The sequence below is a fragment of the Macrobrachium nipponense genome, chromosome 27 (genome assembly GCF_015104395.2).
Source record: "Macrobrachium nipponense isolate FS-2020 chromosome 27, ASM1510439v2, whole genome shotgun sequence".
Classification (NCBI taxonomy): Eukaryota; Metazoa; Arthropoda; class Malacostraca; order Decapoda; family Palaemonidae; genus Macrobrachium; species Macrobrachium nipponense.
Window position 1 is genome coordinate 17,812,703 of NC_087216.1, and position 25,961 is coordinate 17,838,663.

The 25,961-nt window shown below is 37.9% G+C and overlaps 1 protein-coding gene across 1 annotated transcript; it reads right to left on the reverse strand.

Moving 5' to 3' along the window:
• Window positions 1–1,020: 1,020 nt before the first annotated feature.
• LOC135200880 (uncharacterized) lies at window positions 1,021–15,153 on the reverse strand. The gene is made up of 4 exons (XM_064229600.1): window positions 14,956–15,153; window positions 5,020–5,557; window positions 4,204–4,737; window positions 1,021–2,990 (listed from the first exon to the last, which is right to left on the reverse strand). The coding sequence occupies exons 2-4, from the start codon at window positions 5,546–5,548 to the stop codon at window positions 1,159–1,161; spliced, it is 2,895 nt and encodes a 964-aa protein (XP_064085670.1). The 5' UTR covers window positions 5,549–5,557; window positions 14,956–15,153; the 3' UTR covers window positions 1,021–1,158.
• Window positions 15,154–25,961: the final 10,808 nt, after the last annotated feature.

Below are 25,961 nucleotides of genomic sequence, written 5' to 3' on the forward strand. Positions count from 1 at the left end.
CGGTCACGACTAGGGGTTCGGAGGCTTCTAGCCTCGCAATCAGGTCATAACCAAGACCCACATCTTCCAGAGCGAAGGATTCCCCGCCTCCAACTTCCAGAACCAGGAATTTACAAGCTTCCAGAATCAAGACATCAGAAGCCCGTGAAACACCTTTACATAGGGTTCCAGTATTATTATTATTATCAATATTATTAAAACGAATGGAAGAGTTAACTGAATTTCTTATAATGAATCTTTTCTGCTTTTCTGATCTTACGGTTTTCATAATCAGGGAGAGTGCTAAGTAATTTTCCAAATTACATGGTGTTATTGTGGTATTTTGCGTGACAAGATTTGGTATTATCAATACTAAAATATATGAAATATATATTTTATTCTGACTGCATTTTAATATATATTCGGAGACTACAACAGGATAGTAGAAGGTGATCTCCGCCACAAAATCAATAATACAGTATTTCCTATCTGTATAACAGTGCACAAAAACCAATGGAACAGTTATGTTTTTATTATGTAATGCAAAAACCTTAAGGATTTGTGTGACTTTCTTTAGCAAAGTATGTTTAAAGGTATTAAAAAAACTAGGTCAATCTTATATAGGCCTACGATCTAACAATGAAAGTCGTCAGTAACTAAACACTATTCTCTTCATACAACTTCTTAACCAATGTGATGTAAAAAATTGCAAGAAATATTCATTTTCTTGTGTTCACCTCAGTATATTTAGGTAGTAGCAAGTCAGTAGAAGAAAGTATATATTTTTTTTCACAGGACCTGCATTCATACACAAAAACAGTAACAGTTCAGCCACCAGTCCGATACTATCCAAAACGAATGCGATATATATATATATATATATATAGTATATATATATATATATATATAGATAATATATATATATAGATTGAGTGTTGAGAATATATATATTATATATATAAATATATATCTATATATATATACTTAGTGTGAGTATATTATATATTATATATATATGATATATATAATATATATTATGATTATAAGATGAAGGGCACAGCTCTGCGAAAATTATCAGAAAATAATAAAAGTAAATATTAATGCAAATGAAATGGACCTCCCTGATTCTGATTGCCAAACATTTACATCTGCAGGCAAACCTTCAAATCACCGTTTACATTAAGAGATTATGCACTTCTCTGGATTGCTGCTAGCAGACATATTCTGAGGAGCTTTAGGTAATCCCAGAGATTTCACCTCATTCTGTGCCTTTTCAGAAACTGGCAAAGACCACCTTTGGTAGTGAGGTAGCAAATCAGTACCAATGAAACGGCTAAGCGTAACATAAACGTAGTCGTACTGGTTCTGACGGTTTTTCTTCAGCACAGCAGCATCATGCTCTGACAGGGCCCGGACGGTGCGATTCAAGTGCCGATACATCTCCCACCCATGACTCGGAAATGAATGTTTTATTTCCATCAGGAAAACTAACATTTGCCAGCAGTCGGCTTGTTCAAATGTCAGTCCCTTGTCGACTGCTTGGGCTGTTGGTAAGTACCTGTTCTCCCTCTTCAAGCGGTCGTCTGCTTTCAGCTTCTCTTCGATATAAAGAGAGAACAAATTCACAGTAGACTCACTCCCATAGGCATAGGACCAGTATGGGCCTTGCTGGTAGTTGTGCCCAAGCTCATGCCAGACAACCCAGTCATGTGGTGTTTTGGGTGAAGTCAGGTCATAATACTCGTGATCAAACATTGCTGGGAATCCTGCATGTGCACTTCCAGCAGTTATCTGAACATCATCAACCATCCACTGTTTACCCTGGGGTGGTGGGTCACTTTCAGTAAAGCCTGAGAGGTCTTCTAGTTTTGTCATGATGTCATCATATCTGCGGAGTAAACCATCAATATCCACAATGCCTCTTGCTTCAGAAGTTGGAGCTATCAGCACAACTTTGTCAGTTTCAAGAACTGAAAATGGTGCATCTAGATCTTTCATTTTTTTCCAGTCCGTGCTGTTCGACTTACCAAGAATATAATGAGGTGTTTCAACAATATTTTTCACTTCAGCCATGACATTAAATCTCTCTTTTCCTTCGTACGTAAAGATAAGGTTACCTCCAAACTGGCTACGCAGACGATTGACACCTGGATTAAGGTCAAATTCCTCAGACACAACTGGCATGCGTTTAAAGAAACCCTTTTGCAGATTGGGTGATGTAGGATTAAGACAGTCTCGGTGAGCTCCAACTCTAACTGTGATTTGTTCAGCCTGCTTTTCAGTTATATTTGGCAATGTGATAGTGAATATATCACCTGCAACTACATACATATTGGTAGCCTGCCAGTCTTCAGGAACTGTCATACGAAGGTTACTACGCTGCTGTACGGTTCCAACAATTAGGGTACACATCAGAGTTTTTCTTGGAGTTCCCGGTGCAACAGTTCCTGGATAGTGATCAATATCCCTCGGATGAGGTAAAGGTTCCGTCAGAGGACATAGGCGGTTGACTATACCCCGTGCCACTTCATCTTTGAAGGTGTTTTCATCTGATGCAGATAGCGGATACATTTTGCAACCAACGCACGACTTGAGACTTGACATACACCACCACCTCTGATTGATGCCACCATGTTTTGCATACAAAATAACCTTTGTTCTTGTTCCTTCCCAAGGCACATCCAAGGCATGAGGGCCATTCATAAACAGTCCATCTTTATCTATAGTCCATGATGCATGTGAGTTCTTTAGTGCAAGTTTTAATCCACCTTTCTGCAAGTCAGGAGCTAGGCAATAAGATCGGTCCAGACCCCATTCCCAGATTCCATCTTTCACAAACCACTGTTGTCTTGCATTACCGGTGTAGGGGGCTAAACCAATGCTGGCGTCCTTTAGACCTGTACCATTGAGCACTGTTAAGCACGTGTGCGTGCTCTGGCTGATAAGATATTCTGGTTCCTCAAAAGCAGCACTAGCTTTCAATTCCACTCTGGTACGAGATTTCTCCTTGCCTGAAAAAGCAGTTGATCACATATGTGTTACAATTCAATAAGCTTCATCAATGAGACTTCATACTACACTTTTTATTACTTTTGTTTGTGGTACAAAATATAACCTCCATCATATTTTTTTTTTAAATAAAGTGCAAAATGAAATATAGGAAGATATACCATCTAATGAGAGAACCTGGGTAAAAGCGACTGCATTAACTTTGTCACACTGGGAATTTCATTCACTGGAGGTATTAGTGATTAACAGCAATAAACTTGACCTAATTTTCCAGGTTCCCTTTTGGTTCCAAGTAGTATGAAAGATAAAAATGTTTTAGTTGAAATCAGTATTTTACAATGCATGTGACAACTGTATAAAATTCGTAACAATAATACTTGCATAGGGCATTATTAAATTTATGAAAATTTTGCAAGAAGGTAAAAATTAAAGATTCTTCTTGAAATATTTGCATGTACTAGAGAGGATGGGAGAGATATGAAAAAAGGGAATTCATGATATCTTAAACTGGTATCCGTTCTATAAAGAAAAACGAAGTTATCACCTTTTCATTTCAACTATAAAAAGAGACTATTCAGTAATGAAATTGACACTTATAGCAACCAGTCAGGCACCAGAAATGTTTTATCCACCTAGGGCAAATAAACCTCTTAACATTAGTACTACTGAGCACCACTTGGCAGCAGAAATGCTTTATCCACCTAGGGCAAATAAGCCTCTTAACCCTAGTACTACTGAGCACCGTTTGTCCATTGTTTTAGAAAAGGTTCTGAAGCAGTAGCATTGGTAAGTTTTCCCTTTATAAGATAAAGCATTTGAGGGTTGTTTAATTTAATCTTTGACACCTAAGCACTAAGCTTTTGTTACAGCAGTGAATTTTCAATGCTAGAGAAGTTCAAACCTACAAAGTTCCCACCAAGAATCTCATGCAACTGACACTTTACAAGGGACTTTATATCCAGTGTTACAAAGGATAAGAGGTTAGTTACCACTTTTATCATTCTATGTCGTTTGAAAAAAAACCTGAAGCTACAAAAATTATCAGAATGGCAGATTTATGAAGATATCAGTCTGGGAACAGGAAATGTAGTCAGATTATGGTTGTCCCTGTTAGATTAATTACAAAATATTTCTACTATTCCAAAAGAACTGAAATACTGATTCTCCTCTGCATAAAAATAAGTAAGCAAAAGTAAAAATCACAATAGCACTTACACTGACAACTCTGGTTCTGAACTGTTATCCTGTCGGCCATGTTTACTAAAGGTGCAGGATAAGAGGTTTTCATCTCTGGAGACTTCTGAAGAATCGATTTGACTTGGGAGAGCTTCCACCATTTCTGGTTTACGCCGCCATGCTTCGGGTAGAGAATAACACGAGTTCTTGGTTTCTCCCATGGTACATCTAGAACCTGTGAGTTGGTCTCCATCATCCCTTGGTCATCGAGATTCCACGTGGCTTTGCTGCTGCCAACTGCCCCTAGCACTAAGGTGCCCTGTTTCCTGTCTTGAGCAAGGCAACAGGAACGATTTCCAGCCCAAATCCAAGTTGAATCCTGGATGAACCATTGCTGATTAATGGTGCCACTGAATGGTGCTAGTCCAATTGTAGCATCACTGGGGCCTGTGCCACTCAAGACAGTTAAGCAGGTGAGTGTACTCTGACTGACGAGATATTCCGGGTTGCCAGTGCTTCCTACATTGGGTATCACCTCCCCTGAATGAGATAACATGAGGAAGTCTTTGCCCACTGCAAAGAAAAGAATAAAATTTTACTATTAATGTTCTATGGCATAAGGCCTACGCAAAATTCTATATTATTACAGAAGGCAAACAAATGTGAAAATATTTGCACAAGTATGAAGACTTAACTGTAAAAAGTACTGACTGCCATCCATCAATCAGTAGTTTTATGGCACAAGATGTCCACAAACTCTGCATTCTTACAAAAGGCAAACAAGTGTAAAAGTTTTCTAAAGTATGAACACTTGACTGGAAAAAGTACTGATTGAGACCAGGCACTGCAACTTACCTTGGCAGTTACATTCACTGCAGGTTTCTGAATTGTTATTTTTAACTGCAGAACAACGACTAATCTCCTTTTTGCAAATCTGCAAGACTGGCGGGGCCAAGCAATGTTCACCTGTCAGCTGTTTGTCAGCCAAACAAGATTTCAGCTTAGAAAATGTCCACCACTTCTGGTTGATCCCCGAGTGCTTGGGGTAAAAGATAATTTGAGTTCTTGGGCTTTCCCAGGGCACATCAAGTGCCTCTGACCCCAAGGCCAGCCTGTCTTGCTCATCGTGGACCCATGATTGCGACACTGTGTTCTGAGGTGCAAGACACAACTTTCCAGACTTGTCTCTGGAAAGACAGAGAGCCTGGTTTCCTCCCCAGTGCCACTGGTTATTTTTGGCGAACCACTGCTGCTTGATTCCGCCTGTGCATTTTGACATGCCAATCACAGCGTCGCGGGCATCTGATCCACTGATCACTGTCAGGCAGGTGTGTGTTGATTGATTGATGAGGAAATCGGGGCCAGAAGATTCTCCACTACCCATGGCAGAAATCTGGTAAGTCAAAGGGTTAATAATGAGTAATATATCTAGAATGTGGTTTAATTTTTTAAAACAATTTTTACACAAAAAATATGTAAAAGCTAGTAAGTTCCTATGTTCCCCTTCTCTCGTTTCCACTACTTTTTGCAGAGTTTGATGTCTTCACAACTTTTATTTTCAGTGCAATGAGAAGCACTGGTGACCCTTCATTTTGTAAGTTAAATCAGTGCCAGTGTCAGGATTATTTAGACCCCAAGCACCATTACAAGCTTAGCACTTTTATTTCCTAATGATGGTCTGCCAAGAATTCTGTCAAGAGGTACGACAATCTGAAACATTATTGAGCTGAGCTCTTCCTGACATCGAAATGTAGTGGCAAAAATAATAATATTACTAAATGAGTTCTTCTGAATACTTATACTGAGATGCTTTTCTCAGAATATTGAGAAGATAATCGACAAAATTGTAAGTATCATAAAGATGAAGGCCTCTGAATATCGAGAAGGGACATAACAAAGCCATAAATATTGAGAAGCTTTTTTCAGAACGAATCAGCAAAACTGAAAATATTGTTGTGATTATTATTATTATTATTTCAGTAGACTGAAACCTATTCATGTGGAACAAGTGCGCCAAAGGGGTCATTGACTTGAAATTCAAGCTTCCAAAGAATGTTGGTTTCAACCTCTGTTACGGACTGAGGCTGCTACAGGTTTGATAATATAATAAACAAAAAAAGTTTCAACATCAACAGTTGAAACCGGGATACAAATATAGAAAGAAACACAAACATAACAAAAGTTTATTTACAAGCTTACTAACAAAGATAAATGCAGAATGGTTTCTCCTATTTACATAACAAAAATGAACTCTTAGAGTATGTGAACGGGGGAAACAGTGAAGTAATGAAATACTTGCTGGCCAGTTTTGCAGCTGTCAAAAATCAATGCTTGAAGCAACGGCTTCACAAAGGAGAACTATAACTTCAGACGTCTTCTTGACTCCGTACTGCAGAAAGCAATGTCTATTCTTGATACTCGAAGGGCAGGTTATTCCTCAAAACCAACTTGTAGGACGTTTCTTCTCTGAAGGCTTGCTCAATGTTGGAAAATCTCTGTCCCTCTCTCTCTCTCTCTGACTGGACGACTTGACCCGGTTCTGATCAAACTCTCACGCTCCTTCTTCCTCTCTTATCCTTTGTCTGTTCCTTCTTCTCTTATCTCTCTCTGCTGATCTGATCTCTGATACTTCATCAGTCATATATATATACAGCGATCTGGGGACGGGGCCTACCAGCGAACGTCACAGACTCCCGAGATGACACGAACTTTTTAGAAGGATCTTGACGAAATGTTGCCTCATAATACACTGCGTTTCTAACAACACGTCGACGCCTGTTGAGTTCCATATCCCACCTGGCGATTCTCTAACCATCATGAGAACAGGCGCCTCCAACACGTGCATGGATGCATCCTTGTTGCAGACCTACTCGAAGAAATTGTATTTTTATTTCCTTTAACTTATCATTCGTCGGTATGAAGCAATTACCATGACATGTTCCCCCAAAAGAATAAAAATGAAATCAACTAATTTTATCTTTTTCTAAAGAGAAACAAGAATTAAACAGCAGGGGAACAATTCTGCATAAAGCTTTAATCCAGTTAAACATGCACACTTCTCCATTCACTCACCCACTCATGCCAAAACAGAAAACGGTTATCAGGCTACTCATTCTGAAAAATCTCTAGAGAGGTTATCAGCTATAACATTATCCTTTCCTCTTACTTTTTCCGTTTCCTGAACTCTGATTAAAACTTGGAAATACTAAAACACATCTTGCGCTTTTCTCAAAACTAATTTCTCTCTGTGATACCATTACTACGAACACAGGCGGTGGCCACAGCACGGGGCATTCTTTATAATTCTGAAGAAAGTTTACATGCATCCACTTTGCTCTACTCTAACCCATATCGATTACATAATTTAGATTTCCCCTCTTCTCTAAAACTGAAAAAGGACCTTCGAACTTATAAGATAAAGAGCGACCTTCTTTCTGGACTAGTACTAAAACTTTATCTTCCACACAAAAACTTCTTTCTTTCGCTCAAAGATCATGTTTCCGTTTAGTCTCCCCTTGACTTCCACTCTCGTTCTCCTTCGCTAGTTGCCAAGCAACTCTTAAATTGTTTTTCTAAAACTCTAGATTAGTTATGTAGTCCTCACTACCTTCTTTAGGCATTAAGTTACATTTTAGCATTTCCAAAGGACCTTTAGCTGTGTGACCGAAAACAAAAGGTAACTTTTCTTTCCAGTCATATTCAAAGTTACTAAACAGTTTTCGTAAACAACTCTTTAACGTTTGGTGAAACCGCTCCACAATGCCTTGTGATTCAGGGTGATAAGGTGTGGAAGTTACGAGTTTAATGCCTAACTCTTCCATTCTATCCTTGAAATATTTGGATACAAAATTACTACCATTATCGCTCTGTATAGTACGAGGCAGCCCAAACTTAGAAAAATAATCTAACAATCATTTAACTACGGTCCTCGCGTTACAACTTCTTACGGGTATCGCCTCTGGATAGCGAGTTAGTCTATCAATGATTGTCAACAGATATATACTCCCTCCCTTACTTCTAGGTAACGGTCCGACCATATCGATAACTACATTCTAAAAAGGTTCGCCTACTGAAGGAATATTACACAACGGAACACTGGGAATTACTTGATTCGGTTTCCCGGCAATTTGGCATTCATGACAGCTTAAAACATACCTCTTTACGTCACTCCTCATTTTAGGCTAAAAGTACACCCTACTAATACACCTGAAAGTTTTATTTACTCCCAAATGTCCTTGCTCATCATGTGCTAACTTCAAAACTAGCTCACGAAGTTTCCTAGGAACCACTAATTGTTTGGTGATTTCCTCTTTAATACCTGACTTAAAACGAACATAACAACACAAAACTTCGTCTTTCAAACAAAAAGTTTCCTTGCACACATTATCGAGATCATCATCCAGTTCACATTCAAAAATTCGGGTTAGTGTCTCATCCTCTCTCTGAAACTTGACTAGTCACCCTTATTCAAAAGGTGAGTGCCTAATTCATCACCGTAACTATTACTTGATTCCACTACAAGGACTACGTTACTCTCAACAGCTACACCTTCTGCTTGGCTATCACTGTCAACACCAATAGAGTCAGGTCTCTCAGCCACACTCACGCCGAGATCAACCTCGCCACCTCTATCACACTCGTTCGAATCCATGAACTCGCTCTTGTTCAAATCCACGAACTCACACTCGTTCGAATCGACGGACAAACTATGACCGTAGTCTATGTCTGTATCTAACCCTGACCTAGTTACTACCATTTCAGGCACTGGAATCTCACTCACAACAGGATTCACATTCTTGGATAAAGCTAAGTCATTACCGACAATAATGTCAATGCCATCAACGGGCAAACTGTCAACAACTGCTAGTTTCACTTCTCCTGCCACTACCTGACTTTCTAAGTTTAACTTCAACAAAGGGCAAAGAACACAAGTGTTAGGAAATCCACCTAACATGACTTTCTCTTCCATATTGATTTCTGCCTTGTTTGCCACACTCTCTCCTAATTAGTGAGAACAGCAGCTCCTGTGTCTCGAAGCAAGACTACTTCTCTCGAATCTACTCCTCCTAGAGAGGAAACTACACCTTCTGACAGAAATTCACCAAAAAATTTCCTAGTTTCTCTCATCACATTATTCCTACTTGATGAAAGGTTAACTAGAGACACTGGTTTCTTAATGTCCTTCCTTTCTACTGCACAATTTCTCGCTAAATGCCCTTTCCCATTACATCGGAAACAAGTTAATTCTGAGTCACTAGATACCACTTTTTTCTTACAAACCTTAGACATATGACCAGGTTTTCTGCATGCATAACAGGAATAGTCACTTCTACTCGCATTGCTGTTACTAGAACTGAAACCTTTACTGCTTTGTACTCTACTAGACGAAGGATCATTTCGCTTTTTACTGACACTTAAATTATGAGTCAAACTATACTCATCTGCTAACCTAGTTGCTCCTGCAAAAGATACTTCTCGCCTATCTTCTATATAAAGTTATATCTCAGGGGATACGTTATCTTTGAAGTTTTCTAACAACACTAAGTTCTTCAAACCATCAAAATCCTCAACTTTAGCAGAAGTTAACCAATCAACAAACAGCCTTTCTAACTTCTTACCATATTCTACATACGTAATATTCTCGTCCTTTCTTAAACTTCTAAATTTCTTACGGTATGCCTCGGGTACTAACCTGTACGCGCTAAGAACAGTTTCTTTCACAATATCATAATCATCACATTCCTCCTTAGACATACAACTATACACAGTTAGCGCCCTACCACGCAAAGCTGACTGTAAATATAGAGTCCACATTTTTTTAGGAGAACCTTCTCTTTCCATTAACTTCTCAAAAGACATGAAATATGTCGTTACATCTTCCTCATCAAACTTTGGTACTAATTTCAACACTGCACTCATACCTAAATCATCAGCTGTATTTTCGTTCTCGCCCGTCTGACTGTTACGAGTACTTTGCCTTAACTGAGCGATTTCCAACTCGTGCATACGCTCTTTTTCTCTTTCTTCCTGCTGCATTACCAACATTTCTATCTCTTGCTGCCTTTTCATTACTTCTCTCTCTTGCTGCATTTTCACTGCTTCTCTCTCTTTCTCTTGCTGCATTTTCATTGCTTCTCTCTCTTGTTGCATTTCTCTCTCAGCTGCTCTTTCCTCTCTCTCAGCTGCTTTTTCATCTCTCTCATACTTTTCTCTTTCTTTCTTCTTAACATACTCATGGAGATCCTTCCCCTCTAGACCTAGAAGCTTACCAGACTCAATAAACTCTTTCACCATCTCCTTCTGGTTCTTTCTATATTCTCCCTGTTTCAATCTGTTACGGTGCCGAATATCCTGGCAAGGTCGCCAAATGTTATGGACCGAGGTCCACTACAGGTTCGATAATATAATAGACAAAAAAGGATTCAACACCAACAGTTGAAACTCGGGATATGAATATAGAAAGAAACACAAACATAACAAAAGTTTATTTACAAGCTTACTAACAAAGATAAATGCAGGGTTTCTCCTATTTACATAACAAAAATGAATTCTACAGTATGTGAACTGGGGAAACAATGAAGTAATGAAATACTTGCTGGCCAGTTTTGCAGCTGTCAAAAATCAATGCTGCTCGAAGCTACAGCTTCACAAAGGAGAACTATAACTTCAGACGTCTTCTTGACTCCACACTGCAAAAAGCAATGTCTATTCTTGATACTCGAAGGGCAGGTTATTCCTCAAAACCAACTTGTAGGATGTTTCTTCTCTGAAGGCTTGCTCAACGTCAGAAAATGTCTGTCTCTCTCTCTCTCTCTCTGACTGGACAACTTGACCCGATTCCGATCAAACTCTCACTCGCCTTCTTCCTCTCTTATCCTTCGTCTGTTCCTTTTTCTCTTATCTCTCTCTGATATTCTCTCACTGATCTCTCTGCTGATCTGATCTCTGATACTTCGTCAGTTATATATATACGGCGATCTGGGGGCGGGGCCTACCAGTGAATGCCACAGACTCCCGAGATGACACGAACTTTTTAGAAGGATCTTGACGAAATGTTGCCTCATAATACGCTGTGTTTCTAACAACACGTCGGCGATTGTTGAGTTCCATATCCCTCCTGGCGATTCTCAAACCATCATGAGAACAGGCGCCTCCAACACGTGCATGGATGCATCCTTGTTGCAGACCTACTCGAAAAAAATGTATTTTCATTTCCTTTAACTTATCATTTGTCGCTATGAAGCGATTACCATGACAACCTCCCACCGCTAAAGACCCGACACTGCACCAGTAACTGATCACGATACAGAACCAGTGAATTTTCATCGCGCCACAGGAGACGCTAACCCACGACATCTGAATGGCATTGCACGACACTAACCGCTATACCAGGTGACCAGCTGACGATTTCCACTGAATATCGAGAAGTTGAACAAATAAACTGAAGAGTACAGATGATTTCCTGATGAGAAGCAATACAACATTACGAAGGCAAAAGCCTTAATCCCAGACCTAAAATTTAATCATCTCGTCCCGGATTACAGTACTGACTTTAAACTTAAAGGAGTCTTTGACAATTAAACAAAAAATTCGGTGAAATATGCCTGACTTACCCCAACAATAAAAAAAAGTTAATCTACTTACTAAAATCAAACACAGCCACCATGGTCGAGGCAGTGAGTAAACTTGTTATCAAAAGTGTAGTTTCCCTTGGTTTTGGTTTCACAGTACATACATGCAAAAAAATGCAATCACTCATGCAAAGATGTAATTACGTTACCAGTCAAAAGTAACCACTGAATTAAAAACCAAATAAACTGCTCGCGCATCTTGTGATTATGTTCATCCAAACAAAAACACCACTTCAATGAGTTCGTTTTTTATATAAGTTTTATGCTTCATCAGAGAAATACTTTTATTGATAAAGAAAATTATTAAAATACGCCAAGGATTATGGACATCATCAAAATATGACATATACATGAGAATACCTTTGTCATGATGGAAATATTAGCAAACGTCACTGGTAAAAAGTTGACGATTTAAACAAAATTACAAGATAATACGACATGCTTGAATTAAAATTAAGAAAAAATCAACAAAATTAATTCTTTAGAAGTTTACAAGCAATCGAAACAACCCAGAAACAGGGAATAACCGATGTCTCTTCAAGAGAGCTGGTCGGGTGACTATTTCAAGGCAGGCAAGGTCAAAAAGAACGAGTGACAAAAAAAAAAAAAAAAAAAAAGTGCTCGTTCGTGTGGGCGTATGTAGGATGGAGAAAGTTTAGTGGGAGGTGGATCTTATCCACAGGACTCCGGTGGGAGCTGGTCCTGCAAGGAGCCGTTTTTAAAGGATTCCCGTAGGAACAGAGCAAGTGGGAGGTTAGACAAGCATTAATCTGAATCCAAGGAAGACGCACAGAATATAATATAAACTAAGCATTCATCAATGAATCGTTATCATCAATAAAACTCGCAATTCTTTTTTTTACTTAATTTTGGACGCTTTCTAGAATCTAAAATAAAAACAATTATGTGAAATATCAGTATATATATAAAATTACATATATATTTCTGACCGCTGACCAGAAAAAGAATGAGATGAAAAACAAGATTCACGTATTGCCAGAAAAGTTTCTCCTCCGCCCACACCCTTCTCTCTCTCTCTCTCTCTCTCTTCTCTCTCTCTCTCTCTCTCTCTCATTCGTTTTGTCTTTCAGCCTTACAAGTCCGTGTCTCTATAAGAGCAACATAAGCATACTCTCGTATGAAAACCAATAGTCACTACAACATTTTTACAGACAGTTTGCAAATCCCGTTTATTATTATTATTATTATTATTATTATTATTATTATTATTATTATTATTATTATGTAGGCAGTCTATTAAGCATTAAGGGTTGATTAAAGAGAATCGCAGTAAAATATAAGAAAGTAACGCTAAGTTAAGGCCGACTGTAATCGTTAACGCGAGAAAATAAATAGAAAAATACAAAATTGGCAACCGCTAGACGTATCTGTGAGATGCAGTTATTACAGCGGATGATAAATTACTAAACATCAGGGCAGTAGGATTACAACAGTGGGTGTTTGGGTGACGTATGAACTCGATATTTAACAAAGGAAATGACGAGGAAAAGGGGCAGACGGTTGTTTATCTGATTTCTCTCTCTCTCTCTTTTTAATGTAACGTTAAATATTTAGGATGAACTTGCTTTTAATAGGCCGATGTTCAGAGGAAACATTACCATAACTTTTTCATTATTATCAGTAGTAGTAGAGTAGTAGTAGTAGTAGTAGTAGTAGTAGTAGTCACTTTCCTAGCAATATTCATCGTAAATTAAATACAGCAAAAGGGAGAAATGAAACACAACCTGAAATTGTGCAATCAAAATACAGCAATAAATTATATAAAAAAAAGAACGTTAAAAGCTTAGACAGAAAAAAAGTAATTCTAATAATATATATATAATATATATGTATAATATAAATATAATATAGTATATATATATATAATAATATTATATATATAGATATTATATATATATATATATATTATTATATATATATTAAGAGAATCTTAAGTTTAAGAAATTTCGTTCGAAACACTACATGCTATATTCCATACACGGACATATACTAGTTAATTACTATTACTCAGAAAAGTATTTTCTGTGATAATTCCCAAAAACTTCCCTATAGATATAATTTGTCACTTTGTTCTAGATTAGATTAAGCCTGTTGTTACTGTGTGGACGAGTCAATGTTGGGTGCAAGATCTACATATGTAGATGTTTAAGACCATGACGCTTTCAGTGTGCGGACGTGACGCTGCCAGACGCACGACGTTCCAACACTCGACTTTTAAGCTACGTTATGTGTACAGGTCATGCATGTTAAACGATGGAAACGTAACGATAATACATGGACGAATAAACGTCGCTCAATGAAAACCATTCAATGCATAATAAAAATGTATAAAAAGATGAATTACATATCTGTTACTTGGGTTAGCAACAGTAGGAACAAACAGGACGTCTTTTATGAAAAAAAAAAAAAAAAAAAAGTTTTATGCATGCTACACTTTCACAGGACACTCCGCAAGCATATTCATGGCTCTTAGCTCAGACAGCACAAACTCGTGACCAGGAAAATAATGCAGAGACGAATTCATGCTATAATAATACTTAAGACACTTAAAAAAAACATGAAAAATCATCAGTGCTTCGTTAGATAATTCATAAAATTATGTCATCATATTTGGATAGCAGGGAAACAGCATGCCAATTATATAACCTTCCTCACTTACAGAGGCGACCCCAAAGTCATACTTCACCGTTACGCCTCATCCTTGTCTTCGGACTTTTTTTTTCTTGTGTTCTATGGGCCAGGTCTAGGAAAGAATATGCAGGTTGTCGTCGAAGGAGCCTCTTCTCTCACAAATATAATAATAATAATAATAATAATAATAATAATAATAATAATAATAATAATAATATAAAACGGAAGTATAAAATAATCACAGTAAATTTATAGCTAAGCACGTAGGGATCAATAAACAGACCTCTAACTAGAAATACCTGTAAATATAATTCTATCGCTGTCTTTTCATGCTTTGCAACCTTTAAGAGTTACTAGAGCAAGTTTCACGCCGCTACAGTAGGTATTTCACTTAATAAATTCGTCCAAGATAATGAAAGAATTCGTTTAGCACTAAAAAAAATGGTAATATTTCTCTTACCAACTCGTTATCTTGAACATTTTCCCCCCAGATGTTGTTGTAACGTACCTTTCTGGTTGGCTGGAGGCCACCTGAAGACGGATGAGACAAAATTTTATATAATAATAATCGGTTTCTAAAGAACGTAAGATACACGGGCTTCTTGAGTTTAAGAAACAGTGAACTTTCAGTGTTAGTTGAGCTCCACCCTCGAAATCGAATGCAGGTGACAAACTCGTACTAGTCCTTGGATGCTTGAGCGGTCGCTGGCAACACACACCAAATGGCAGGTGGTAGAGTAACCGGCTAGTAATATCTCTCCTGAATTGCAACAATAAACTTCATCTACCGCTATGACTCAGGTTTTATTTGCTTGTATCTATCACAAACTGATCATCATTACTAAAATTTATAGATATTTAAAAATTAAAGCTTATGAAGAGTCAGCAGTAAGCAAAACGCATAGATGAAACATATGCGCATTTCTCTTTCCGTGAACTATAATTATCATCCTTCATGAGAGGTATTTATTTTACGTGTGATCTTAAATCAAATCTTATAATCTCATAAAATGTCGTGTTTCACCAGATAAACAACGATACTCTGTGTAATGATCCCTTAGAGCAGATCGTCAATGAGAGAATCATTACAAAACACATAAGCGAGTCATTTTGGTGGGCGCACATAATCATGCACTTACCTCTCAGGGTTCACTTTAACGAGGTTAAGCCTGACAGTTTTCAAGGCCTGATCACTCCTGCCCACTTTTATCTTAGCCTCAAAGAAAATGCCACACGTGACTTTTACTTTAATTTCTTAAAATACGGTGACCCGGTAGAAATTTTAAGAATATATATATATATATATATATATATATATATATATATATATATATATATATATATATATATATATATATATATATATATATATATATATATATATATATATATATATATATATATATATATATATTATAATATATATATATATATATATATATATATATATATATATATATATATATATATATATATATATTATATATATATATATATATATATATATATATATATATATATATATATATATATGTGTGTGTGTGTGTGTGTGTGTGTGTGTGTGTGTGTGTGTGTGCTTAAAAAATCACAGTAGATGCACGTGACTTCATTAAATAAGTGAATACCACAGGAAAATGATAGTAAGAAATCCAAGCGCTTTCGTCTTCAGTAAAGACGAAAGCTCTTGAATTTCTGACTATCATTTTTCCTGTGGTATTCGCTTATATATATATATATCATATATATATATATATATATGATATATATATAATTTAAGATTTCTACCAGGTTACCATATTTTATTGGCATAGTTTATTAATACAGCATTAACTCGCATACAAAATTGTGGATATTACTCTTACATTTTAGTAGACGCCTCTTTCCTTCAGAAGGAATATTCTAGAGCAGGAATTCTTAATCTTTAGATGACTCCAGACTGCCAATGAATTACCCAATATGGTTCCATAACCGCTTTGCTTAAGTCCACTCAAGTCCTATTTGTTGACAATATAACTTAATATACTTAGTTTAATACATACTTTAGATATCAATAGCTAGGAATAAAACATGCAAGAAAGCCAAAAGCATGTAATAGTTTTATCTAATTATTTATTGACAAAAAGTACCTATGTATACATTGACAAATTAATATCAAATACATATAAAAATCCAATTATGAAATCCCATACCCCCAGCATGTGGCCCTCATAACCCCAAGGGGTATGGATACACCCACTGTTAAAACCCTTGTCCTAGATGATGTTAAATCTCCGGTTCCAAGCATTTTTTTTTTTTTTTTTTTTTTTTGAGATTTCTGACCTAACGCCATTCTTGACTGTGGTTGTGACTATTTACGATTAACTACCGAGTACCCAAGCAATGCTGAGGTCAACAGGGAAGGGTCAAAGGTCAACTCCTTACCAAAGCAATATATTAGGAACAGTGCAAGAGTAACACTGACTCGGGGAATCTAATTATGTTACACAAGACTTAATCTACTTGGAAATAAGAACACACCTGTCTCAACACCTGTTGAAAAACTGTTCTTACTCAACTTATGTAACCATGATTCGTTTACACGTCTGTTAAATTAAGAACGCTTCCCTATTTATTCTGTTTTATTCGATATAAGAGAATTTTTCTTATCTAAACATTGCTTGCTAGCCAGGCATCGGCCTAGCAGATTGGTTTTTCGTGATTCTTGCACACGAGTGCATGGAATCGGACACCTACGTAACCCGTTGGGCATCCATTAAGCCAAGTGTGATGTTTTACTTGAAAAACATTTGACGAGAACCATTAGCCACTAAATGCGCGTACATATGTAGTTTAGGCAGTTAATAAACGAAACCAGTCTTTATAAGTATTTGAAAAGAGCTAATTTCTAATGACCTTTCCCCAGGAGGGCGAAGGAGTGGTACTTGGACACGAATTCGAGATAACACGAGAAAAACAACCGAAATCTGGCGCGAAAATTTACTTCTCATTCTTAAGGGGAAGTACCACGAGAGCTTCTACGTAAATAAAGATTACGACGAATTTGTTGATATCCTCGAGTTCTATTACTGAAGGTACTCTATCGAAGTTGCCTAACACACGCATAATAAATGTGTGTGTTTCTTCTAAAATCAGCTGGTAGGAGGTTAGAAAATAAGATTTAAGAAAGAATAAGAGCGGAGGTACAGTAAAAATGAATGGAAGGGGTTGCAGCGTGGATTTCCCGTTCGAGGTGTCAGGAAAATAGGAAAACTCTTTCCCCCAAATTTATATTGGAATAAAATTTACGATAATTTTGAACTTGCACATCAAACGATACCTATTAGAGGTATACACTCTCCAAGTTAACGATCGTACAGAAATCTACTTACACCCCCTTAGGAAAAACAACTTTAGATGTTAGTCAGCATGGAGTACTCAGAACTCGCCACGATATATTCATGAACACAAGCCCTAGTTCATTACCATATTAGGTGTCACACACACGCACACACCAGTTTAAATATAGCTCTGGAGCTGAAGACTTACTCTTAATTTTTAATATGCAAGTTCCCTCCAATTAAAATTCAGCTCCTGCATTTTTTTTATTCAAGAGTCCTTATACATTCTACCATCCAATTACGTAAAACAATGATCCATTAAGTTATTCACGAGACTGGAGTCCTTTTTTTTTTTTTAACACCTTTCCTGGCCATTCAGTACTTCAAAATAGTACGTATTATTTTACTCTGGAAATCCGTTTAAGGCTTAATGTTCATTAAAAATATCTCTGAAATTTTTCTTTATACTATAAAACCCAATAGCATTTGGCCATTCCATTGAGGTGTGAGAGATGTGTATTTCTGGTGATAGAAGTTCACTCTCGACGTGGTTCGGAAGTCACGTAAAGCCGTTGGTCCTGTTGCTGAATAACCACTGGTTCCATGCAACGTAAAAGCCCATACATACAAACCAATAGCATTTGGCAAACTTCATTTTTTTAACACCCAGGAAGCCTTAAACCATTTTTGGCTGTGCACCCAGGTAACTATTCTTAATTTGCATTAAGTCTTCATGACAATGGCAGTGAAACTAACTTATAACCGATTTACCATCACGTGCCTCAACTGTAAAACTAGTTGTTGCAACCCTTCTATTATAATCAGAACTCGCTAACTTACTAAAAATTTCTTAGGAGTTTATAAGCCAGTACATCAGCTTGTTTTCTAACAATACCTTTTGAAAATAACTTTCTATTAAGAACTAAGCCAAACCACAGGGCCTGGTGAAATTAAGCTCAAACCAACTTTGTAGTCAAATAAATAGGATACAAAAATATAGGAGATACAATGCAGTTTATTCAATCTTTTAAGAATGTTATCCAAAATAAGCACTATCCTAGATTCTACCACCGTGGCTTAGAATCCAACAAAATCATATAGTCGAATATTCCTCTGGGCTAATCGGTCTCGCCTTTCACTTTAAGGTCTTCTGTTCATTGAGACAGAACTTTCATACATCTGAGCAAGTGGATCCTCTCACACGACACTTATCCTTATCATTCAGGTCCTGTGAAAAGCAGCAACAAGGAAAAAAGTTTCAGGTACTTGTGATTCAGCAAATAAAGCTCAGAGATAAGCCATTTCACAAATTCAAAACAAAGCTCGATTGCAATTTCCAAGTTATTCACCATAAATGATCTCAAATATCTTAGGCAAAAATAATTAGTTACAGGTATCGAGAAAACAGTTTACGAGAAGATACATTATATAACTTCTTATTTACAAAACTGCAGCAAAATTAGTTACAGGCCTCAAGAAATTAATTTTTTTTACGAGAAGATACATTATAATAACTTCTCATTCCTAAAACTGCTGTACTGTTGAGATGATCCCACCTTATGTCTAGTGCTACGCCAAACAATTTCATCCCTGCCTCCCCCCCCACACACCACCCCCGCACCAGAACAAAACCCTGTTATTAACAGACCCAGAAGCAACAGGAATGGAATGGAATATGGAATCTATATAGGCTTTAAGGCAGCAAGGAATCCAAAGTTATTCAACGCTATAATGACTTCAGCTTGCGATGTGTTTCGGTGGATTTTATGAACTGAATAAAAAATGAATCCTTTTAAAAGTATGGTAAAATGTCATATTTGATCAAAATGATATCCTTCATAAAAAATTAAAACTTTAAATTTAGGATAATCAAATAACCTTTAGTGTAAAACAGCAGAAGCAACAGGTGTCGCCTTCCAAAAGACGCTTAAAAAAAGCAACGGGTGTCGCCTCCCATAAGAGGCTTAAAAAAAGTAACAGGTGTCGCCTCCCAAAAGAGGCTTTAAAAAAGAAACAGGTGTCACCTCCCAGTAGAGGCTTTAAAAAGCAACAGTTGTCACATCTCAAAAGAGGCTTCAAAAAAGCAACGGGTGTTGCCTCCCAATAGAGGCTTTAAAAAAGAAACTGGTGTCACCTACCAATAAAGGATTTAAAAAAAGAGACAGGTGTCGCCTCCCAAAAGAAGCTTTAAAAAAGAGGCTTTGAAAAAGAAAGGCTTTAAAAAAGAAACAGGTGTCACCTCCCAAAAGAGACTTTAAAAAGCAACAGGTGTCGCCTCCCAAAAGAGGCTTAAAAAGCAACAGGTGTCGCCTCCCAAAAGAGGCTCCAAAAAGCAACAGGTGTCGCCTCTCAAAAGAAGCTTTAAAAAGCAACAGGTGTCGCCTCCCAAAAGAGGTTTCAAAAAAGCAACAGGTGTCGCCTCCCAAAAGTCTTCAAAACAGCAATGGGTGTCGCCTCCCAAAAGAGGCTTCAAAAAAGAAACAGGTGTCGCCTCCCAAAAGAGGCTTTAGAAAGGCTTTAAAAAAGAAACAGGTGGGGTCACCTCCAGTAGAGGCTTAAAAAGAACAGGTCGCCCTCCCAAAAGTCCAAAACAGCAATGGGTGTCGCCTCCCAAAAGAGGCTTCAAAAAAGAAACAGGTGTCGCCTCCCAAAAGAGGCTTTAAAAAAGAAAGGCTTTAAAAAAGAAACAGGTGTCACCTCCCAGTAGAGGCTTTAAAAAGCAACAGGTGTCGCCTCCCAAAAGTCTTCAAAACAGCAATGGGTGTCGCCTCCCAAAAGAGGATTCAAAAAAGAAACAGGTGTCGCCTCCCAAAAGAGGCTTTAAAAAAGAAAGGCTTTAAAAAAGCAATAGGTGTCGCCTCCCAAAAGAGGCTTAAAAAGCAACAGGTTTCGCCCCCCAAAAGAGGCTTCAAAAAGCAACAGGTGTCACCTTCCAAAAGAGTCTTCAAAACTGCAACGGGCATCGCCTCCCAAAAGAGGCTTATAAAAAGCAACGGGTGTCGCCTCCCAAAAGAGGCTTCAAAAAAGCAAAGGGTGTCGCCTTCCAAGAGAGGCTTTAAAAAAGAACAGGTGTCGCCTCACAAAAGAGGCTTTAAAAAAGAACAGGTGTCGCCTCACAAAAGAGGCTTTAAAAAAGAAACAGGTGTCGTCTCCCAAAAGAGGCTTCAAAAAAGAAATAGGTGTCTTTCAAAAAGAGGCTTTAGAAAACAGGTGTCGTCTCCCAAAAGAGGCTTCAAAAAGAATAGGTGTCGCCTCACAAAAGAGGCTTTAAAAAGCAACAGGTGTCGCCTCCCAAAAGAGGCTTTAAAAAAGAAAGGCTTTAAAAAAGAACAGGTGTCGCCTTCCAATAGAGGCTTTAAAAAAGAAACAGGTGTTGCCTCCCAAAAGAGGCTTTAAAAAAGAAACAGGTGTTGCCTCCCAAAAGAGGCTTTAAAAAAGAAACAGGTGTTGCCTCCCAAAAGAGGCTTTAAAAAAGAAACAGGTGTTTCCTCCCAAAAGAGGCTTTAAAAAAGAAAGGCTTTAAAAAAGAACAGGTGTCGCCTTCCAATAGAGGCTTTAAAAAGCAACAGGTGTCGCCTCCCAAAAGAGGCTTTAAAAAGCAACAGGTGTCGCCCCCCAAAAGAGGCTTTAAAAAGCAACAGGTGTCGCCTCCCAAAAGAGACTTAAAAAAAGCAACAGGTGTCGCCTCCCAGTAGAGGCTTTAAAAAGCAACAGGTGTCGCCTCCCAAAAGAGGCTTCAAAAAAGGCAACAGGTGTCGCCTCCCAAAATAGGCTTCAAAAAAGCAACAGGTGTCGCCTCCCAAAAGAGGCTTCAAAAAAGCAATGGGTGTCGCCTCCCAAAAGAGGCTTCAAAAAAGCAACAGGTGTCGCCTCTCATAAGAGGGTTAAAAAAAGCAGGTGTCGCCTCTCATAAGAGGGTTAAAAAAAGCAACGCGTGTCGCCTCCCAAAAGAGGATTTAAAAAGCAACAGGTGTCGCCTCCCAAAAGAGGGTTTAAAAAAGCAACGGGTGTCGCCTCCCAAGAGAGGCTTTAAAAAAGAACAGGTGTCGCCTCACAAAAGAGGCTTTAAAAAAGAAACGGGTGTCGCCTCCCAAAAGAGGCTTTAAAAAAGAACAGGAGACACCTCCGAAAAGAGGCTTTAAAAAGCAATGGGTGTCGCCTCCCAAAAGAGGCTTTAAAATGCAACGGGTGTCGCCTCCCAAAAGAGGCTTTAAAAAGCAACAGGTGTCGCTTCCCAAAAGAGGCTTTAAAAAGCAACAGGTGTCATCTCCCAAAAGAGGCTTTAAAAAGCAACAGGTGTCGCCTCCCACAAGAGGCTTCAAAAAGCAACAGGTGTCGCCTCCCCGAAGAGGCATTAAAAAGCAACAGGTGTCACCTCCCAAAAGAGGCTTTAAAAAAGAACAGGTGTCACCTCTCAAAAGATGCTTTAAAAAGCAACAGGTGTCATCTCCCAAAAGAGGCTTTAAAAAAGCAACAGGCGTTGCCTCTCAACAGAGGCTTTAAAACAGCAACAGGTGTCGCCTCCCAAAAGAGGCTGTAAGAAAGCAACAGGCGTCGTCTCCCAAAGGAGGCTTTAAAAAGCAACACGTGTCGCCTCCCAAAAAAGGTAAAGCAGGAGTTAATCCCCCAAGTTAAGCAAGACGCAGTTTAACACTGGTGAGGTAAGTAAAAAGTTTCCTCTAAAGAGGTAAGAAGCAGTGCACCTCTAAGAGATATGCAATAACCTTCAAAACAAGATTTTAAAAAAACTTCTACACGTTAAAAAAAAAAATAAAACCTAATAGCGGCTCTGTACATTTTAGACAATGTCTACCATATACAGAGACCTTGGGCCACCTTTGCAGCACCGCCACCCTGTCAAAGGTGGCCCAACTTCCAAAACCGAGAATTCACAAGCTTCCAGAACCAAGATTTCAGAAGCCCACGAATCACCATTTCACAGAGTTCCAATAATGGACAGGCTTTCCAGGATGGAGGTTTCTCTGGGTCTCAAGTTTTCCAGAATCAAGGGGACGTAATTGATGGAGGAATTTTAAATGGTGGAATCATTGACGGGGTAGTCAGTTTCATTGATGGCGGTGTCACTATCAGTTCTTCCAGCGATTTTGAGCCCGGTTTCAACCGATTTGTATCAAATCAAAACAACTTCAACGCAAATTTAAACGCTAATTTTGGTCCTTTCGGTGATTTTAATAGGTTTGACAACTCAGGGTTCAGAAACAGAAACATTAATGGTGGGAACGGCTGTAGTACTAGCATCGAACCAAAACGGATTGTTAGGCTGATGGCCCAGTAATGGAGCCATTCCAGTTGAGCACTGTTACTAATTTTTACTCCTCACGAAATAGTTCCTTGCATGTTATTATTATTCAAATAAATCATACGATCAACTGCTGTGTTTCCTTATGAATCAGTTGCCTGAATTTAATAATGAACGATTTTTTCTTTATCTGTGCAAACATTAGCACTACCACTTTGGTTTAAATTAGTCTTATTTCCTCTGAAGCGAAATTAAATAAGAGAAGTGATAAAATTCTATACTGCTACTACTACAGCTCAACACATCACAATTTTCTCTCTCTCTCTCTCTCTCTCTCTCTCTCTCTCTCTCTCTCTCTCTCTCTCTCTTGGAAGAGTACAAAAGTTCGTTTTCTTTTACTTCCAAAAACTTTTTTAAAGAAAACGACGTATTCTCTGAGTATTTAAAGGCTAACTATATTTATTAAGCTTTTTATTTACGTATGCACGTTAATTCGTTCGGATTTCAATGACATAAAAGTACATCTTTGTTTTGGCAACGTTTCAGAATCATCTGGCTTCTGAAGAAAGTTTTGTTAGAGGACCTTTCAATCAAATATGGGTCTTTGAGTTCCCCACCTGAGCGAAGGAAGACGCCCTTGGAAACACGGAGAGTACCCCACAGCCTGAAGATTTCCTCGAAAGTTTAATCTGATCTGCTCTAACGATAAATCACAACGTTTTTGCATTCCTCTAAGTCACTAAATTCATTCAACAATCCGCCCTGAGGTCATTTTAAGATCTCGTTGGAGTTGTGTGCCTTACTTCGATATGAAGCCAAATTACTAACAATCATTACTAGAGTCAGTCCTCCGGTTAGACAGAGGGCCTCTCTTTTGGAACTTTCCAAGGGGGCCAAGATGTCTCTTTTCTACAGAACTTGGTCGTTTTTCAAGCTTAGCTTGAGAACAAAGTGGCCTAGGTTTGATTGAGGGGCCATTTCTCTAGATAAGAGCTTTCATCAGAGACGAAAAGGAGATTGGGACTTACCTGTGCTTTTATCAGCAGAGCAAAAGATGGCTGCGTATTTAAGCAGACAAGAGAGAGAGAGAGAGAGAGAGAGAGAGAGAGAGAGAGAGAGAGAGAGAGAGAGAGAGAGAGAGAGAGAAATATAAAGTCAAACCTTTATACATAGGAAATTACATTCCCACATGAAATAACCAGTTATATTTAACGGTTACTTATTATCCAGAATATTTATTTGCTTATAGATTCAAATATTGATCATTCTAATTAATTACTTATGGTTATAGACAAAATAAACGGGTATTGTTGAACGGGAAATATGTTTCTTCCTATTCAACTATCCAGAAGCCAAATAGAACAGTAATGTTTTCTAAATGACCAACGTTAAAGATCTGTGTGCCTCACATTTGAATAGAAAATTTAGGCGTATAAAAAAGAAAGTGGGTCTATCTCACATAGGCCTACTAAGCAAAACAGAACAAGTATCCAACAATGAAAGTCATCAGCAATTAAATAATTTATTCTTTTCGTACTCCCTAAAGTACAAAAGTAAGTGGGTCACTTTCGTAGGTAGGTAATGGCTAAAAACTCAGCAGAAACCCCGGTGAAAATAAGAACAATATTCCTTGTTCAAAGGACCTTACTTAAAATACTGATACACGATAGGCAATGCTATTTTTATTTTATTTATTTATTTGAACACTAATAGTTGTCCTACTCGTCTAATGATAAATAAACTAAGAGTATATGTATATATATATATTGTGATGGCTTGTTAAGGATAAGTAAATCTAATCCCCATCTAACAAAGATTTGCCCAATACCTGGAGAAAGCCTCTAATATTTCATTAAGACAGGTTGAAAACCAAAGAGAAAACCATATTTGTTCACCTAACAAAAAATGCTTCTTAACTATTGTTTATATGACAATCTCTAACACCCAGCCAATTCTACTTATGGAATGGGGAGAGATTACAGTCATTACTAAATATAAAGTATATGTAAAATAAATATGAATCAGAGAGTAATTTAGACACTAAAACGAAATTAAAACCCAAATGAAAACAAGTCTAATCACTAGATGTAAATAGAGGCAAAGTAGACTAATAACGTCACACCTACTATAAAAAAAAAATTCACAGCACCCGTGCATCTGATATCCAGCCCTGTCCCTTATGACGCTCCCTATTGGCTAGTGATCAGCCAGTCATAGGGATGGAAACTTGCCAGTCTCTCCCAGCCTTCAACGAGTAAATACCCTTCTCCAACCTCTCCTGATTATTTCAAGCTAAGTACTGCACATGTGAACTGAAAAAAACCTAATGCTGTCTTCATAAAAAGCATTCTGCATGCAAACCATCAAATCACCGTTTACATTAAGAGATTATGCACTTGTCTGGATTGCTGCTAGCAGACATATTTTGAGGAGCTTTAGGTAATCCCAGAGATTTCACCTCATTCTGTGCCTTTTCAGAAACTGGCAAAGAGGTAGCAAATCAGTACCAATGAAAGGGCTAAGTGTAACATAAACATAATCATACTGGTTCTGACAGGTTTTCTTCAGCATAGCAGCATCTTGCTCTGACAGGGCCCGGACGGTGCAATTCAAGTGCCGAAACATCTCCCACCCGTGATTTCGAAAGTGGTAATGAATAGAAAGGTTTGTGATAATATTGATAATAATTATACTAATCTTGAGGGTAATGGTAAGTTGGATGCAACCGTTAGTGACATCCACATACTGTATGTATTAGATGAATTGTCTTTCACACCCGATCGGGAAACTGGGGAGGGTGTGTGTCGTATATATTAGCAATGTGTCTCGATGATGTATTATTTTCGTAAAACGAATGTATATCATGTCCGTGTATTCTTTTGTACACCTTTTCCAGTGTATTCTTGTATGACTTTGTATGGAATATTAATTCATGTA